This window comes from Amphimedon queenslandica, unplaced genomic scaffold (assembly GCF_000090795.2).
Source record: "Amphimedon queenslandica unplaced genomic scaffold, v1.1 AMPQUscaffold_13479, whole genome shotgun sequence".
In the NCBI taxonomy this organism is placed as follows: Eukaryota; Metazoa; Porifera; class Demospongiae; order Haplosclerida; family Niphatidae; genus Amphimedon; species Amphimedon queenslandica.
The window spans coordinates 69757-87392 of record NW_003546285.1 but is presented as its reverse complement, the minus strand read 5'-3'; the positions used below and the strand labels follow the sequence as shown (position 1 = coordinate 87392).

Sequence of the window (17636 nt, the reverse complement as noted above, 5' to 3'; positions counted from 1 at the left end):
TATTGTTGATGTGGGTGGGTCATGTTACCATAAAAGGTTAAGTCGTGTATATATATATATATATATATCTCATTAATGAGATTCATAGATGAAATATAACATATATAACATGCCGATATGGGTCAATACACTCTCCACCTCGGATACTTTAAATTGATATCACCCTTGGGCCTTTGGCCCTCGGGTGATATCAATTCAAAGTATCCTCGGTCTCGGGATATCGATTCCCATATCGCCATGGTATATATAACATGTATATATATATATATATATATATATATATACACTTGTATGTATTGTTGCTTAATCTAATTATATTGCTAATGCATCACCTAGTCATGTGACTTAACAGTGAGTCATCAGTGATTATTGATTAGCAAGTACATTATACATGTGTCTACATGTACATGTAGATGTAGATTCTAGGAGCATAGGAAGTAAGGTCCCAGACCTTTTCATTTTGTTGGTTAATGGCTTAAAACTAAGTGAAAAAAAAAACTAATTTATTTTAACTACAAAAAAATAGTATAATAATAATTAATAATATCAAAACATAATCTTTAGTCTTCTTATTGTATTTACGTGTGCATTTCTAAAATTTTTATATTATCTCTATGACTTCAATAGCTCAATTTCGGCTAGTTTCCTTATCTCATCGAAAGAATAATCTTTCAGTAGTACTCCATTCTCAAACACTGGAACCAATAGGTCCTACAAATAATAATCACAATAATAACAATAATTAAAGGGGCTACCCCTTTCAATATAACATAAAACATTAACATACTCTTTCAGGAGACCCAGTTCCTTCTTGTTTGGTTACATATTGTCCGTCCTCAATTTCCAGTGTCATCAGCCCTTTTTTTGACTTCTTCCCAGGATCAGTGATAGGCGTTTTATAAACATTAACTCCTTTATCATTGACGACAGCATAGCTGCATTTGAAGGCACACTTCTGAGTATCCCTATGGACCTTCTGTAGCAATGCCCCTGTAATTAGTAATAATAAATAATTAAACTTGAAGTATTACTATTACCCCATCAGTATTATATAAAGGGTAATTCTCGATTGCTAACACTTTCAAAAATATAGTTTAAACTTTGTTTTCCTTTTAATGCAAATTTTGGAAAAAACTACTAAATCACCACAAAAATTTCGAACTTGTACCTCTCTGTATGCTACATGTTTTGAGTCTTGTAAAAATTTGATAAATAAATAAATTCTTAGTGAGTTTAATGATGGTTGTAACACACTCTGTTTATCTGGGGGATCAAGATCTCTCTACATTTCTAGTGTGATCTAGATCTTTCCAGTGTGTATAGTACTAGTATAGCTACTACTATACAGCTACCTCCACTGCCAAAGACTAGGTTGTCTGAACTCCATTTGTTATCCTTGAGTGCTTCTAGTATTTTTGTCAGTGACTCATAACTGATTCCATCTCCCTGTATCACGCGTAGGTATGGAGGAAGTAACTTGTATCCTTTCTTGTTTGTTATCGTTCCAAATTTCGAACCTATAAATTTTTTTAAATTTCAAAAATAAGTAATGATAATTATTATTTTTTAATACCTAATATTTCAAGAACTTTAACAACGACTGTTGGGGGATCACCTGAATCAGGTCTCACCACTAGAGTTCCTCCTATTAATTATCAATAAATAAATAGATAATAATTAAATAAATAAATACTAATAAATAAATAAATAGATACAAATAAATAAATCAATAAATAAATACAAATAAATAAATACAAATAAATAAATACTAATAAATAAATACTAATAAATAAATACAAATAAATAAACACTAAGAAATTAATGAATACATACCTCTTTCTCCTCGTTCTTCAACTAAGTCTTTAAGTTTCTCTCCCCAAAGCTTTTCACATGCATCCCTTTAATAAGAATAATAAATAATTATAATAATTAAATAATAATTATAATTATTTATTATTGTAAAAAATTATTATTAAAAAATTAATAATAATAATTATTATTATTACCAAATATTATAGCTATCGCTGACACAGGCCATTAGACCATTCGGAAACTAAATGACATTCATTGATTGTTAATTAATTAATTATTCATTACCTGTGTTAGCATGTTACGAAAAGCATCGACTTCTCCTTCCTTTGTCCAGCTGGTAATAGTACTAATAATAATTAATAAATAAAATAATAATAATAATAATAAATTAATTAATTATTTAATTACCTGTGTTCAGCTGCTGGAATAGAAAATCCGGCAACTTTGCAATTATAATATTTTCTGCAATTATAATTATAATAATTATTAATATTAATAATAAAAAATTAATTATTACTTTGCAAAACTCAGAGCAGCAACCGTATCAGTACCGCTGAAATTAACGAGATGAGCTGCCCCACCTATACCTGCCGACTATAAATAATAAATAATAACTAATTATTAATTAATTCATAATTCATTACTTCGACAGAGGTACTTCCACGGAATCCAAAATCATGTAATTTGAACGGCAAACCCTCCATGGAGTCTGAAGTCTCATTTAGATACTGTTGACAATAAATATTAAAAAAAACATAATCATCATCGTTATATTTAGACAGAAATGTGAGGTTTTACTTCTATTTATTATATCATTATTATAAAAACCAGCAAAACAAACAAAAAACAAAACAATAAACAACAAAAACAAGACAAATAAAAACAAATGTTTAAAGGCATCCATCTACTGTAGGAGGGAGAGACAGTTATTGTTATTATTATTATTATTATTATTATTATTATTATTATTATTATTATTATTATTATTTCAGGTCAAATTGCCAAAATACAACCTGCCTTTCTAATTAACACGTGCTCAATCATACATAGGTGCTAATCCTCCAGCATGATGACCAACAATACATTGCAATCATGGAATCACATATTAATATAAGTGCTGACAATTTTCTCCCCATACATACAGTACTATTTATGTATGTACTATTTATCTTGGCAATACATGTCATAATAATGATGATGATAAGAATAATAATGATTCAACAAAGAAATAGCTATTACGTATTAACAAAAATACAAATATAGGATAGGTTAGAGATACAGATAGGGAAGAAAATTAACGACAGAATATATACAGTGCAGTACCTTGGCAATTAATTCTTTTTGGGCTCGGGAGCTAGTACAGACTGTGATTGGGTACCAAGCCTGGACCATTAAAGTCTAATTGATCAATTAAATAATAATTATTATACTATAATAATAATTAAAATGCTTGCAACTGACTTCAATGAAGTTGGTCAACCAAAAGCATTTCGGATCAGTATTTTCAACAGTAAACAAAACTAAAATTAAAAAAATAAATAATAATAAATAATCTTCTAGTGTTACTTTTTACCGTTTTTGACAGGGACAATCATTCCTTCTGGGACAGCTTTAATTTTTAAAGGTAAGTGTCCATTGTGCTGGGCCAATATGTATCTCCATCCCTCTTCGTTGAATAGTCCTGACCCCAAATGGCCATCATACACCTCCTTAGCTTCTTGTATTTTCTCTTCAGTGACCACTTTTCCAACCAAATATTTCTATAATGTATATAATTCAAATATATACTTTTAAGGTAAGCAAATTGGATATACAGTGTAGCCTCTATATAATGGATACTTTGGTACAAGGACAGTTGCTCTGTTATACAGAGGCGTCCTTTATGTGGAAGTTATTGTATATAATATAATTATGTAAGTATATCAGATAATTGATACACTAGGTGCTGTCTGTTAAATGGAGGTGTCAAATATAGAGGGTATCCATTAAGAGAGGCTAGACTGTATCAGTGCCTCACTGACTTTCAGTATGTATTGCAAGCCAAAGAAAACCGTCTCGGGGAATACCCCTCCTCTGCATTCAAAATAAGAATAGACTTTACTGGTACCAGGTGGATACTGGCAATAATGGGTCACCTGTGGAATAAGGAAGGGTCTTAGTTGCAACAGAACAATCCATAGACTTGTACCTTGTAGGAATCGACTGTTAACAATAGGTTGTTCTCCATATTTTACACCAAGCAAGTGCACTAGTGCAGAAAGGCGTTAACCTTAAGTATTATAATGATATTCATTGACATTCGTGTTGCCTGACTTTTTTGCTCGGACTTGCTGCACCTACAAAATGGAAGAGGAAGAACCGAGGGAAGAAGAGCCTGTTGCTGTAATCACTGGAGCCAATTCGTGAGAAAAAAGCAGACAGATGCAACTAAAATGTCTATATACTATTAGGGGCATTGGTTTAATGGTTGCCAAGAGGCTTCTGTCTGAGGTCTCTTCTTTATCTAAGCCAGTTAGACTCTGCCTCGCATGTCGTAGTATTGATAAAGCAATGGCTACAAGAAAAGAGTTGCTACAAGTTCATCCTTTTGCTCATATTGACGTACTGGAGGTAGACACTAGTATACCAGAGTCAGCTAGAAGTGCTGCTCAAGAATTAATGAAAAGGTAGATATATTCTTGAATTATTTACATATTTTTATTTAAAGAATAAAAATAATAATGTTGTTATTATTAATCACAGGTATAATAATATATCATGGCTGTTTTTAAATGCTGGCATTATGCCCATTAAAGGATACAATATGAAGTCCCTATGCAATTTAAATAAAGAGTGAGTAGCTATTGTTATTACTATTATTTTATCATTATGTAGTTTTTGGGCTAAATTATTTTCAACTGGTGAAGGATTGCTAATTTATCATGACTGGACAATTACCAATACCAATTTGCAGGCTGTCTTTGCAACAAATGTCTTAGGGCACTATATAATGGTAGCAGCATGTAGTCTTAGTGGTAACTTATTGTAACATTTGGTAGGTAAGAGAATTAGAGGATTATCTTAAAAGACAGGCTAACACTTGTCATATTATATGGACCTCATCCAATACTGCTAGGACAGTAAGATTTGATATCAGTGATATCCAGAATAAGAAATGGTGAGAACAAGAATGCAATTGTGGAGTCAACTTCGTCTTTCATAACTCGAAAAATTTAGTTCAAAACTTCAAACTAGCTCAAACTTTCTACATAGCATAAGGACACCATTATGTATCAGAAAATGTAATAAAAATTTGGGGTGATTTTTTAGCCATTTTTCGGAAAATACCATGGGCTATAGTACAGGGTATTTTTCAGATTTTGGCAAATTTCTTAAAATGGTTGTAACTTGAAAAATTTAAGTCGGAATTGGCTCAAACTTTCTACATGGCATAAGGACATCAATATGTATCAGAAAATGTATTATAAATTTGGTGCATGTGTTTTTGGTTTGCTACTTTTAATTTCTAGTGATGGCCCTTATCCTCATTCAAAAAGACTCATGGACTTGCTATCATTGAGTATCAACAAGAGACTCAATAAGCACGGAGTCTACTCGGACACAGTTTGTCCCGGAATGGTGGTGTCACAAATGACAGCTGCTGTAATGCCGCTCTTTATATGGTACCTGATTCTACCAATAATTTTAATAGTAAGTCATAAATGTCATTTTTACTATTTGCAATGAGTTGATTTTATAATAATGATCTCTCTTTTTAGATTAGACTATTTATTACACATTTTATAACTTTTAAACCAGAAAATGGATCAGAATCTCTGGCGAGTCATTAATATTTTATTATTATCATTATTATTGTTCTTGTTTTAGATTTGGCTAGCTAAGAATGACCCAACCCTCATCGATCACTCGTTAAAATATTTCAGTCGTACTCCTCCTTGTGGAGCTACTTATATTCATAAAGAGAAGATACCCTTTACAGAATCATTATTAATTAATATTTGGGAAGAAATGGAGACTATAGCAGACTCTGTATTATTGCTTGATAATGAATAATTAATAACTAGTTATAATTAGATTTTTATTGATTGGAGTATTACGGAAAACTGAAGTCCGTGTATAATCCGTTTATTGTTTCCTGGTATCATACTATCATCACAACCATTGTTTTTGTTCTCATTAGTTTTTGTTCCTTTCTGTAAGAGCCAATGGCTACTAGTGGCGAACATCAGACTCCTGAAATGGTTAATTCATTACTAGGAGACACGGTACGTAGTACCAAAAATGATATGGCTATTATTTTTTTGTTATTTTTTCTCTGTTTTCTAGAATGACTTGATAGACCAGTTATGTTCCAACGAAGACATCTGGAATATGATACAGTTACCAGATATATCTGAAGGTACACACATATATTTTTATTATATATTAATTTACTTTTTGTTTTGTCGTTAGATTTTTTAAACGTCTACACAAAATCTCCCAAGGACATTTCCTGTTTAGCCACGCCCCCTTTGTCACCTCCAGACTCGGAAGACTCTCTACCTTGTTGCCAAGCAACAAAACTAAAGCCCCGAGTGGTTGCTACTAGCAACGGCGGTTTAGTACAAGTTCTTAAAAGCGGAGAAACTGTCCCCATTAAAGCTTCACTACCTGAAGTAATAATATTATTTCTTTTATTAATTTTATTATTTTTATAGTTATCTAACGTATCACCTCCTCCTTCAAAGAGACCACGCCCACTGGACAATGACGAGGTTAATATTAATTTTCACTTTTATTTTATTTGTTTTTTTTACAGCCGAAAGTATCAAAGAGGGAATTGCGATTGATTAAGAATAGGGAATCGGCTAGTTTATCAAGACAGAAGAAGAAAGAAGTAAAGAAAAGACTAATCTATGAAATTACAATGTACATCTACTCTCTTTCTCTCTCCCTTCCTTTTCTTCCTCCCTCTCTATCTCCTTTCCTCTTTTTTTCTTCCTCCTCGTAGTATGTACAGAATTTGGAGATTAAGTTAAGAGAAGCAGCTGCCAAGAATTCGGCATTACTACAAGAAAACGAATCACTTCGGAGCACGATAGTGAAACTGAAAAAAGAAGTAAACAATCAACAATAAATAAACAAAATTAATATTAATATAGAATGAAATGCTAAGGGGCTCTTCAATGTCTCCTATGAGTCCACTTAGTTCAGTACCACGTCCAGCCATAGTTCTAGTAATTATATTCTGTTTCACGCTATCTTTCTTCCCATTATCGTAAGTCACTAATCTAATAATTACACATTATCATCTTAAATCCTTGTTCCTTTTCTTCTATAGCTATTATTATACAGGTATATCTCCATTATCTGAGTCACCTAGTACTTCATTAGCTCTTCATACCCCATCAACTGGACGAGCTTTGATGTCATTATCAAATAATAATAATAATTATCATAATAGCAATAGAAGAAGACTGGAGCTATTGAGGAATGATATATTGCTGAGGAGAGGACTAAGACACGGTTCAATTCATGATAATACAATATGTACCTGTCCTCCTGTCTCCGCTCCTTCCTCTACCCACAAATCTAAGGAACATAATTCAACAAGAGCATTACTGTAAGCCAATGAATTTATTTATTTATTTATTTATTTATTTATTTATTTATTGCTGTTATTGAATTTTATAGTCTTAATGCCGAATTGGCCATTAATTTTGGTAAAGGTGAATTGAATCAGCTATTAATTAATGATTATATTAATGATGATGATGATAATGATAAATTGAAGACTGATGGCTCTTTGATAATCGTATCTGATTCACAGATTGACCAGTTAGTTCATTTATAATTAATTTTATTATTATTATTATTATTATTATTATTATTATTATTATTAACTGTTCTTTTTTAGAGATAATGGTTGTCAGTGTCATTCGACTACTAACAGAATAGCAACGTAATTAAAATAATAATCATTATTTTTAAATTTATGTTTGATTATTGAATAGGATGTATAAAAGTTTAAAGAAATCAATGACACGGGATTTAAGTCATTTTTACCTAATATCATTCAAAGTAATTAATAATAATAATAATAATAATAAGTATTATTGCTATTATTATTATTATTACTTGTAGGATCACTTATTGCTGAATGCTCCTGCTAGAGTTTCTCAGTCCAATCCTTTACTGTCTGTTATCATACCAGCACATAATGGTCAGTAGCTAATTTATCTCTACTGCATTACTCATTCTCATTACTTTCTATTGTACATTTACCTGTACATGTATAATACTACTTCAGGTACTCATGCTTCTCCTCCTGGCTATATGCCCATGCTACAATTACATTGTAAAGTAGTTGATTCGAGTATATTTCAAATGAGGCTGCCCTGAGCTGAATCTCAAGCACTACAGGAACTGTTATTATTTTTGTAAATTAAAATTGTCATTATTAATTATTATAAGTAACATCATTTTAATTATTATTTTTACTCTCACTAAAGTCAAAACTAAGTGTACGGTTTTAGCCAAGGGAGTTTACGGCTCTCGATCCACATCCAGTTATGAGACATCATCTGCGTTTCGTTAATCCTCCTCTCGGCTCTATAACGTAGCGTCCAACATATCAAATTGCAGCATTCGCTTGACACCCATGATGGTATTTCAGGTGATTGTCGTCTCTCCCATATCAAATCTGCAAGCTGGCCATCATCAGCATAAGGGAGCCTTGCTGATACCATGCAGTATAGTATGATGCCTAAACTCCAAACGTCTGCTTTCATTCCGTCATAACTTTGTCCACTGATGACTTCTGGTGCCCCGTATGCATAGCTCCCACACGGGGTATTGAACCTTTTGCTGCCCACTTGCAACCTGGCGCAGCCAAAATCGGTAATCTTGATGACAAGATCTTCGTTTAGTAAAAGATTTTCCAGCTTTAAGTCCAAGTGGACTATAGAATGTTGATGGAGGTACACAACTCCATTTAGAATATCAGAAAACATTTTGCGGGCGTTTGATTCCTTCATTGCTCCTGTTTTATTTATATATTTTCTCAAGTCTCCTTTAGTCATTATTTCCATCACCATAAAAACTCTGTCGCCATAGATAAGAGACTCAAATACTTTAATTATGTTCCGGCAACGTAGACCCTTGAGAACATTAATCTCTCGTAGCATTTGCTCATCAATTGATGAAGACAGACCTCCCCTCCTTCGTCTAAATGCTTTGATGGCTACAGCTCCATTGGTAACAAGGTTACAAGCCATCCTAACCTTTGCAAATTCACCTTCACCAATGACAGGGCCTAGCACATAAGAAGGAGGAACAAATAAATTATACTCATGGTTCCCTTTGTTTGGTAAATTAGGGAAACGGAATCTCGTGGCATTAGAGACTTGCTCATCTTCAAGGTGAAGGTTAGTGGAGCTAGGAGGAGCAGTAGGATGCTCTCCTACTGATGTAGTTGTGTTAGTGGTGCTATCAGAATCAGTGTGACCAAGACTCTGTGTTGATCCGTTAGAGGAGGGTAGAGAGACATGCGATATGCTTGATTCCGATAAATCAAGAGGAGGCGACTCAACAGTATCTGGTATAGTTACTGATGACCTTATTTCAGAGACAGTAGCAGCTAGTGAGCTTGAATGGTGTTGAATGAGACCTTGCGACTGTTGATGGGGAACTGGAGGAGGAGAAAGAGGTAGTCTGAGAGTATCTGGAAGTGATGTCTGAAGTGGTGTTTCGATAAGTGGGCCAGCTAATGCATTCATGCCTATATCGGATACAAAACTCGACCAGTTTCCAGCAAAATCAGTTGGAAACTGAGTCTGCCAGTTAGTAGGAGGGTGTATTGGGTGAATCATGGTGTATATCCTAGTGATGCTGATTGGAGTAAACCCTGGTGCTGCATTAGCAAGTAGATGAGGATAGAGCACTACTTCAATGCTTGCCCCATGAGGTACAACTCTCCTTGAGACTGCAGTACAGAACTGACTCAGGTAACTTCTCAAACGGATCGGACTAGACCACAAGTGGCTATCAGTTCCATCACTGCTCCAAATAAAATGATATCTTCTCGGTTGATGGATTACGTGCGGTCGCACTGTTGTTCCTAGTAGTCTTGAATATACCTCAGTTCCTGCATCAGACTCTCGTAGTAATACAGTCACTATATTACCAGTAGAACTGCTTGAGAGTTCACTGGTGCTACTCATTGTAGCTCTTCCACTTCTTTGAGGTAGTCTCTCAGTTGCTTCCGAAGATTGGACAAAAGAGTCGTCATGTGTGGGCGGTGGTATTGAATTCTCTGATTGACTGATGAGAGATGAATTGATGCTAGTGGCCCCATGAGAGGTAGTTACTGCATGACTCATGCTTAGTGCTCTTTCTGTTGCTTGACTCGTGCACACGGCAATCATCGTGTCACCTCTAGACGGAGTGATCTCGGTAAAAGAGAAATTAGCGTTACCGCCATGATTTAGCATTGATTCGGTACTCGTTTGATTGATACTTGTTTGGTTAACTGTTGAGTGATTGGTGAGAGGGAGAGCAGGAGGATCAGTGTTGATACGATCAAGTATTGACTGCTCATCAGTATCGGTCACTGCAGCTAATGCTGGAGCAGGTTCTGAGATGACTGGAGCTGATTGGACTTGAAGCGATTGGTCATTGGTCTCTAATGAAGTAGAGCTCTCTCCTCCTCCTGTCTCTTCTTGTTCAAATGTTAGCTCAGGGAATAAGAGTGTTGGGTCTATAGTTACAGGAGTTTCGGGCTCTCCTTGCTGTTGCTGCGTCTCATTGCTTGCTTCTGCTGGCCTCCTCCTTCGTCTCCTGTTAGTCCAGAACCTTCTGGCTCTTATCCTAAACCGAGGCATGTTCCTTTCCACCTCCACGGCCTCTCTTGCCTCCTGTCATCTTCCTTTGCAGGCTGTCTGAAGCAGGAAGCATCTCTAGCAACGAGACGCACATGGCAACAAGCAAATCTCTCTCTTTTACTTTGAGCACAAAATTACTGCATAATATTATTTCCACACATCTAGATCTAAACTTTGAGCTTTCTTAGTAGCGGCAAGACAAAAATAATATCCAAAAACTTCTTAATGAGAAGAAATAAATATCTATGCATACAAAGGGACGAAAACAAACTTAGAAAATAATAATATTTACACTTTACATGTATGTATATAACAAAAACATAACACAACAAAATAATTATTTTAAATCCAGACAGTATTATTATAACAGTTTCTCTTTGATTCACATAATCTCTTCTCCTTTGGCTCTTTTCTCCTGAGAGTCATGCCAGGCCTTCTTTATGGTTCTCTTCATATCATCATCTCCTTCATCGTAGAGCTTTTGCATCATTTTCATCAAACCAGCGCCTGGGTCTTCCTTTTCATCTGGTTTGCTAGGCTTCGGTCTTTAAAATTAAAGAATAATCATTATTATAATTAATTTTAGTAAACTTAGCAATTCTTATTACATTTTCTGATGCACATTGATGTCCTTTTATGCTACGTAGAAAGTTTGAGCTGATTCTGACTTAAATTTTTTAAGTTATGGCCATTAAAAAAAATAAGCCAATGTCTGAAAATACCCAAGGTTATAGCCTTGGGTATTTTTCAAAAAATGGCTAAAAAGTCACCTCCACTTTTTATTACATCTTCAGATGCATATTGATGTCCTTATGCTATGTAGCAAGTTTGAGCCAATTCCGACTTAAATTTTTCAAGTTATGGCCATTTTTAAAAATTGTCGAAATCTGAAAAATTCCCTGTACTATAGCCCATGGTATTTCCAAAAAGTGGCTAAAAATCACACCCAACTTTTATTGCATTTTCTGATACATATTGATGTCCTTGTGATAATGTAGCTGTACTATTATACATCATGTGACTTACTCTCTTGCTTCCTTGAGTTTCTTCTCTCGTGCCGTCAGAACTGACCAGTTCTCAGCTGACGCCTTCCTCAGTGATACTGTTACCATACCACTCTTAACCTAGAGTGTAAAAAATAAAATTATTAAAATTATAATATTAAAATTAATAATTGATGTACCTTGACAGTTGATTTCTCTGGATCAATAGGATTCAGTAATCCATTAATGACTAACGAGTAATTCCTTCCGCCAACATTAATCAATTCAACTGTAAACGACCTACAAAATACAATAAATAAACAAATAAATAATAAATAAACAACAAGAAATATAGCAAAATAACAATAATAATAACGATACTAAATAACACTGCCTATTATGATAATAATTATTAAAAAGTACAATGATATGATTTGCACTTACTTATCAGTGAAGTTTGCCTTCACGTTATCAGCTCCTACATTATCAATCCCTTTAACGTCAGTGATATATATTTTAACAAACTTATCCGACTGATCCCATCCTGATAACAAGTGGAAATAGAACAAATAAATAATAATAAAATAATAATAGATCTAAAATAATCCTTCAATTACCATAAGATGTTATTTTCGTGCTCGTCAAAAGCTGCTTCTTATGTGTTGTGGTCAGAGGCTTCATTGAGACTTCTTTTATTTCCTCTCCATTTTGCTCATTACTGGACTTCTTCAGGGCATTGTTTAATAAAGAGATAGTCTCTGGGTGCTTTGCTAAAGTAAGCAAATATTTCAGTTCTTCGACATGTGACTATCAAAAAGAAAAAAATAATGATTAGAATGTTACACTAAGTCCACACCATTTTAAAAGCTTACCATTGGCACTGAATCGTCTACCTCCATTTCCATTTTGATAATTATTATGCTTCAGGCTTCTGACTTTAGTAAAAATTTATATATAGAGGCCAAGTAAAGAATAAGTTAGAATTATCTGGAAGCTCCAGGCAGTGATCCCACCCAACCACACCTATAATGGATGACACGTGTTTGCAAGAATGCATTGCGAATTTTATACCTACTTCCGGCATGGGTGTGTAGTGTAGTCTTTCCAGTTCAAGCTCATCGAAGAAATGGTAGTTTCTTTGTTTCTCTGTTACATTATTATTAGTGTACCATCTTATAGGATGATGGGTTTATGCTTTTTGCTGATGATAGGGCGGCAGAGCTGAAGGTCCACTGCCCTCTCTGTAAGAAGGTGTACATCGATCCATTTATATCTACCTGTGGGGTAAGAGAGGGGGAGGGATAGTATTATTCATTTTATCTCTTTTTCTAGCATACTTTCTGTTTAAAATGTATCAAAGATAACGCAGGTGATATAAAATTTAAGATGAATAACTGATGAATGCATTTTTATTGATTTGATAGGGGAGTGTCCGCTTGATGCTATCAAATTTTCACCAGTTGTCAAAAATATTGCCGTATGCCACTCTACCCCTTTAGCCATCAATTATTTTCGCTTCTCCCTCTCCTTCCCTTTTTTAAGGTTTATGAACAAGTTGGTGAACTATTGGTTCATTGTTGCTATGGTGTTATTCTTAAAGATGGCCATGCCCATCCTGTGGTCGATACAAATGGTATGATGATGTCACATGATTTTCGTGTGACTTTACAATTGTGCAGGTTGCCAGGCAGTCATTAAAATCAGCGAAAAACAGTGAGTCATTTATTTATTTATTTTTATTATTAAATTTTCTTGTAGCGAACACGAAGAAAATTGTGAGTTTAAGCCAATCTCCTGCCCTAATGATGAAGAATGTCCGAAAATGTTTAGAAAGGTCAGTGTGGTGTAATTAACTATTATTAATAGTTAATTAACAGGAGCTCGAACAACATTTACAAATGTGCCAGAATGTCAAGTGCCCTCATCATAAATACGGGTAGGCCACGCCTTTTAAAAAAATTAATTGATTTTTGTTTAAAGGTGTCCGTTTAAAGGTAAGAAGGAGCAAGTGACTGAGCATGTTCAAAATTGCAAGTTTGAAGGAGTGAAGGTACAGTGCTTTATGAATCACCTTTATACAGTGTGATATTAAGAGTTATATTATAAATTTAATAAGAGGATTGTTGGATGTGAACAATTTGCAAAAATGAAATCTATAAAGATTGAATAATTATGTTTTGCAAAATTAAAAAAAAATTACTGTGCTGTCTTTCTTTTCCCACATGCAGGACTACTTGCAGTCATTAGATGAGATAATTACTGAATTGAAGAAGGACATTATCACTAAAGACTCCCTCATCACTAATTTACAAGGCACAGTCACTGAACTAGAGGAGAGGCTAAGCGACACGGAGAAAAATGCTGCCTTGACATCCAAAAGATTAGGTAAATAATCTATTTATTTATTTATTTATTTACTTATTTATTTATTTATTTGTTATAGATGATCTGGAGGAGCGTTCCACCAGCATAATGAAAGCTGTTTCCAGCACCACTGATAATTTTGAATTTGTGATGGTAGGTAATGATACCTAAAAATATATCTTGCTAAAACTCTCTCTCTCTCTCTCTCCTTTTTTTCTCTTCTCATTTTAGAGTAAATTGACACTAGTTGAGCATCAATTGGGAACTAACCGTAAGCCTTAAGTTATTAATAGTTATTAAGTGTATCTCATTAGCAATTGAGCCGCAACTTTTGTTCAAGTGTCAAGGAACATTCGTAGGACATAAGGTACAGGACCCTTTGCCACCAGGTCCGAGTAATAGTCCAATATTGATAATGTTTATAGGGTCCGGTGTGGAGCCTCTGCATTTCTAATGACGTTCTATTCAGTGCTTCCTCAGATAACACAATAAAGGTTATTAATAGTTATTAGTAGTTATTAATAGTTATTAACAACCTTTTAGCTGTTATTAATAGTTATTAATGGTTATTAATTATTAGTCTTGGAATCTGAGGTCAATTTATGAAGGACCAAGAACGATGACCGGCCATGATGGAATAATACTAGCAGTCTGCTCTAAAGAGTAATAATTATACAAAATATCGATAATAATAAATTCCTTTTCCCCCCCTCTCTCTGTTCCATACAGTAATTATTTATACAGTGGCTCGTCTGATAAGACAATTAAAGTTTGGGACACAAAGACCCTCTCCTTAGTGAGCAGTTTTGTAGCTCACGATGACCCGATCTGCTCATTGACCACTCATGAGAACAAACTCTACTCTGGATCATTGAGAAGCATCAAAGTAATACTAGCAAATTTTATTGATACTTTTACATGATGATAATAATTATAATAAGTGTAGCTTCTTTATTAAGGACACCATTGGGCCCACACTACCTGTCCTTAATACATGTACAGTGTAGCCTCTTTATTAAGGACACCATTGGGCCCACACTACCTGTCCTTAATACATATACAGTGTAGCCTCTTTATTAAGGACGCCATTGAGCCCACACTACCTGTCCTTAATACAGAGGTGTTCTCATTTCAGAGGTACTTTTGTATAGGCTTGTACCAATTGGGACATTACAAAATGTCCTCATTATAAAGGTATCCTTATTATAGAGGCAACACTGTAGTTTATAATGGGAATAGCCCAGAGAAAAGAATATTCTTTATTTATTTACTGTTGTGTTAATGTTGCAGGTGTGGGATCTTTCAGATGATAATAAATTGTTAAAAGTATTACCGACACAAAACCACTGGGTGAGGGCACTGGCTGTATCTGGGAAATATTTATACTCGGGTTCTTACAGAGCAGTCAAAGTAAGAGAGAGAGTATGAGAGAAGGAACTCTTCTTGTTACTATGATTGTTGCTTTATTTCCGTTACTATTAATAAATGATCTTGTTATATTCTTGTCGTTGCTATTAATAGATATTCTTGCTTACTATTACTTCTTGTTGTTACTATTAATAGATCTTGTTACTATTTATAGATATGGGACCTATTATCAATGGAGGTTGCTCACGTCCTCCAGTGTAATGGCGGTAGTGTTTATTCCCTTGCTCTAACCTCCAGATACATTGTGTGTGGTACGTACGAAAACATGATACACTTATGGGATATAAATACGCTAGCAGAAATCACCTCATTATCCGGTAAGTAGGTGTGGTTATGGGCGTGGCTCATTAATTATTCATAGGCCACGTTGGTACGGTGTACGCTTTAGCCGAATTATCCAATCCCGGGGGACAGAGCAGGTTATTCAGTGCTTCTTATGACAAGACGATTAGGGTTGGTATTTTAGTTTTTTTTATGCTCGTAATTCCATACTTGGTACCAGGTTTGGAATATGGATCTCATGACGTGCGCCCAAACGATGTCACGGCACGAGGGAAGTGTCACGTGTCTAACTGTGAATAGAGGATCAATAATATCGGGATCAGTTGATAACAATATAAAGGTATAGTTGTATTTTTAAAATTCTCATTCCCTTTCTTGTTTTGGTGTAGATATGGCGACAATGACACACAGACATTTTTAGTATTTTTTTATTTCTATTTTTTACCATTTATTACTATCCCAGATTTTTCCTATTTTTATAATTAATTTTTCTCAATCTGTTATTTTTTTATCATGCCATGTCATTTACACTCTCATGTCATAATATTTTACATACGATAAAAGTGGTTTTTGATTATTTTTATTTATTTTTTTTTAATTAGCAATGATGAGTTCAGGGGCTGAATCTTCCATCAGCTGTTTTGTTAGTTTGATCTGCGAGACCCATTCACAGACCCTCTCTTTAATACGAGATACCTAACCAAATAATTATTCGTTATGATAAAGTTTGATAATGTCCCAAGGGGTCTTGATACCTGTGAATAATCCAGGACCCTTGGCTGGACCCAAGTCATATTCACTTGCTTATCAACTTCATCAATTGTGCCTATTATTAAGTGAACTTAAAGGCACTATTAAGATAATCATGGACAATGTTAAAATGTTTATAACTCGAAAAATTTAAGTCGGAATCGGCTCAAACTTTCTCCATAGCATAAGGACATCAATATGCATCAGAAAATGTAATAAAAATTGGGGGTCATTTTTTAGCCCATTTTTTGGAAAATACCATGGGCTATATATAGCCTTGGGTATTTTTCAAATTTTGGCAATTTTTTAAAAATGGCCGTAACTTGAATAATTTAAGTCGGAATCAGCTCAAACTTTCTACACAGCATAAGGACATCAATATGTATCAGAAAATGTAATAAAAATTGGGGGTCATTTTTTAGCCCATTTTTTGGAAAATACCATGGGCTATAGCCTTGGGTATTTTTCAGATTTTGGCAATTTCTTAAAATGGCTGTAACTTGAAAAATTTAAGTCGGAATTGGCTCAAACTTTCTACACAGCATAAGGACATCAATATGCATCAGAAAATGTAATAAAAATCGGGGGTCATTTTTTGGCCATTTTTTGGAAAATACCATGGGCTATAGCCTTGGGTATTTTTCAGATTTTGGCAAATTTCTTAAAATGGCTGTAACTCGAAAAATTTAAGTCAGAATGAGCTCAAACTTTCTACACAACATAAGGACATCAATATGCATCAGAAAATGTAATAAAAATTGGGGGTGATTTTTAGCCATTTTCAGAAAATACCATATACCTGTACTATAATAGAGAATTCAGTTAAAGACATTTTGATTATGAATTACCTTTTACTAAGCCGAGGGATAAACCTCTCATCACTAATAACTCCACCTATTAATTAATTAATTAATAATAATAATAATAATAATAATAATAATAACAATAATCTCTCTTACATCGTTAATATCAATTTGGGCTGCCTCAGCAATCGTACTAAAGTCAATTCGTCTTTCGTGAGCTTGACGCCGAAAAACCAACTAATAATAATAACAATAATAATAAAAATAATAATAATAACAACAACAACAACAACAATAATAATAACAACAACAACAACAATAATAATAACAATAATAATAATATGAAGAATATT

The 17636-nt window shown here is 34.0% G+C and overlaps 7 protein-coding genes across 7 annotated transcripts in view; 3 read left to right on the top strand and 4 right to left on the bottom strand.

Annotated features, from left to right (window-relative positions):
- Window positions 1-463: 463 nt before the first annotated feature.
- LOC100638634 (nicotinamide phosphoribosyltransferase-like) lies at window positions 464-4089 on the bottom strand. Its single transcript, XM_003384982.3, has 15 exons — window positions 4001-4089; window positions 3834-3947; window positions 3386-3572; window positions 3274-3332; window positions 3136-3210; window positions 2457-2540; window positions 2330-2406; window positions 2221-2274; window positions 2098-2158; window positions 2007-2053; window positions 1834-1898; window positions 1574-1645; window positions 1353-1517; window positions 788-990; window positions 464-711 (listed from the first exon to the last, which is right to left on the bottom strand). Exons 1-15 carry the CDS (start codon window positions 4037-4039, stop codon window positions 613-615), a joined length of 1401 nt encoding a protein of 466 aa, XP_003385030.1. The 5' UTR covers window positions 4040-4089; the 3' UTR covers window positions 464-612.
- Window positions 4090-4098: 9 nt separating this feature from the next.
- LOC100638506 (3-keto-steroid reductase-like) lies at window positions 4099-5920 on the top strand. Its single transcript, XM_019994231.1, has 8 exons — window positions 4099-4214; window positions 4263-4478; window positions 4555-4644; window positions 4687-4804; window positions 4851-4969; window positions 5322-5502; window positions 5571-5630; window positions 5680-5920. The coding sequence occupies exons 1-8, from the start codon at window positions 4156-4158 to the stop codon at window positions 5863-5865; spliced, it is 1029 nt and encodes a 342-aa protein (XP_019849790.1). The 5' UTR covers window positions 4099-4155; the 3' UTR covers window positions 5866-5920.
- Window positions 5921-5924: 4 nt separating this feature from the next.
- On the top strand, window positions 5925-8279 carry LOC105312032 (cyclic AMP-dependent transcription factor ATF-6 alpha-like). The gene is made up of 13 exons (XM_019994230.1): window positions 5925-6077; window positions 6139-6211; window positions 6265-6467; window positions 6510-6566; window positions 6611-6688; window positions 6803-6910; window positions 6954-7069; window positions 7133-7414; window positions 7486-7629; window positions 7709-7753; window positions 7806-7872; window positions 7936-8014; window positions 8102-8279. Exons 1-13 carry the CDS (start codon window positions 6018-6020, stop codon window positions 8191-8193), a joined length of 1404 nt encoding a protein of 467 aa, XP_019849789.1. The 5' UTR covers window positions 5925-6017; the 3' UTR covers window positions 8194-8279.
- On the bottom strand, window positions 8237-10754 carry LOC100638380 (striated muscle preferentially expressed protein kinase-like). Its single transcript, XM_003384980.2, has one exon. The coding sequence runs from the start codon at window positions 10671-10673 to the stop codon at window positions 8310-8312; it is 2364 nt and encodes a 787-aa protein (XP_003385028.1). The 5' UTR covers window positions 10674-10754; the 3' UTR covers window positions 8237-8309.
- Window positions 10755-10878: 124 nt separating this feature from the next.
- Window positions 10879-12685, bottom strand: LOC105312031 (calcyclin-binding protein-like). The gene is made up of 6 exons (XM_011404347.2): window positions 12529-12685; window positions 12274-12463; window positions 12101-12200; window positions 11857-11956; window positions 11700-11797; window positions 10879-11218 (listed from the first exon to the last, which is right to left on the bottom strand). The coding sequence occupies exons 1-6, from the start codon at window positions 12559-12561 to the stop codon at window positions 11056-11058; spliced, it is 684 nt and encodes a 227-aa protein (XP_011402649.1). The 5' UTR covers window positions 12562-12685; the 3' UTR covers window positions 10879-11055.
- Window positions 12686-12740: 55 nt separating this feature from the next.
- LOC100638252 (E3 ubiquitin-protein ligase TRAF7-like) lies at window positions 12741-16268 on the top strand. Its single transcript, XM_019994228.1, has 21 exons — window positions 12741-12785; window positions 12836-12940; window positions 12989-13025; window positions 13081-13133; window positions 13199-13289; window positions 13336-13369; window positions 13415-13490; window positions 13534-13592; window positions 13637-13706; window positions 13885-14041; window positions 14100-14173; window positions 14252-14291; window positions 14335-14387; window positions 14446-14514; window positions 14601-14683; window positions 14750-14906; window positions 15311-15430; window positions 15603-15765; window positions 15810-15901; window positions 15951-16070; window positions 16120-16268. Exons 1-21 carry the CDS (start codon window positions 12783-12785, stop codon window positions 16132-16134), a joined length of 1671 nt encoding a protein of 556 aa, XP_019849787.1. The 5' UTR covers window positions 12741-12782; the 3' UTR covers window positions 16135-16268.
- Window positions 16242-17636, bottom strand: part of LOC100638125 (26S proteasome non-ATPase regulatory subunit 13-like) — a 2791-nt gene continuing 1396 nt past the window's right edge. The window contains exons 10-13 of the mRNA XM_019994217.1: window positions 17440-17520; window positions 17329-17374; window positions 16486-16556; window positions 16242-16426 (exon numbers count right to left, since the gene is read on the bottom strand). Of these exons, the coding sequence (XP_019849776.1) occupies window positions 16325-16426; window positions 16486-16556; window positions 17329-17374; window positions 17440-17520 (300 nt within the window). The 3' untranslated portion in view covers window positions 16242-16324. The remainder of the gene's footprint in view (window positions 16427-16485; window positions 16557-17328; window positions 17375-17439; window positions 17521-17636) is intronic.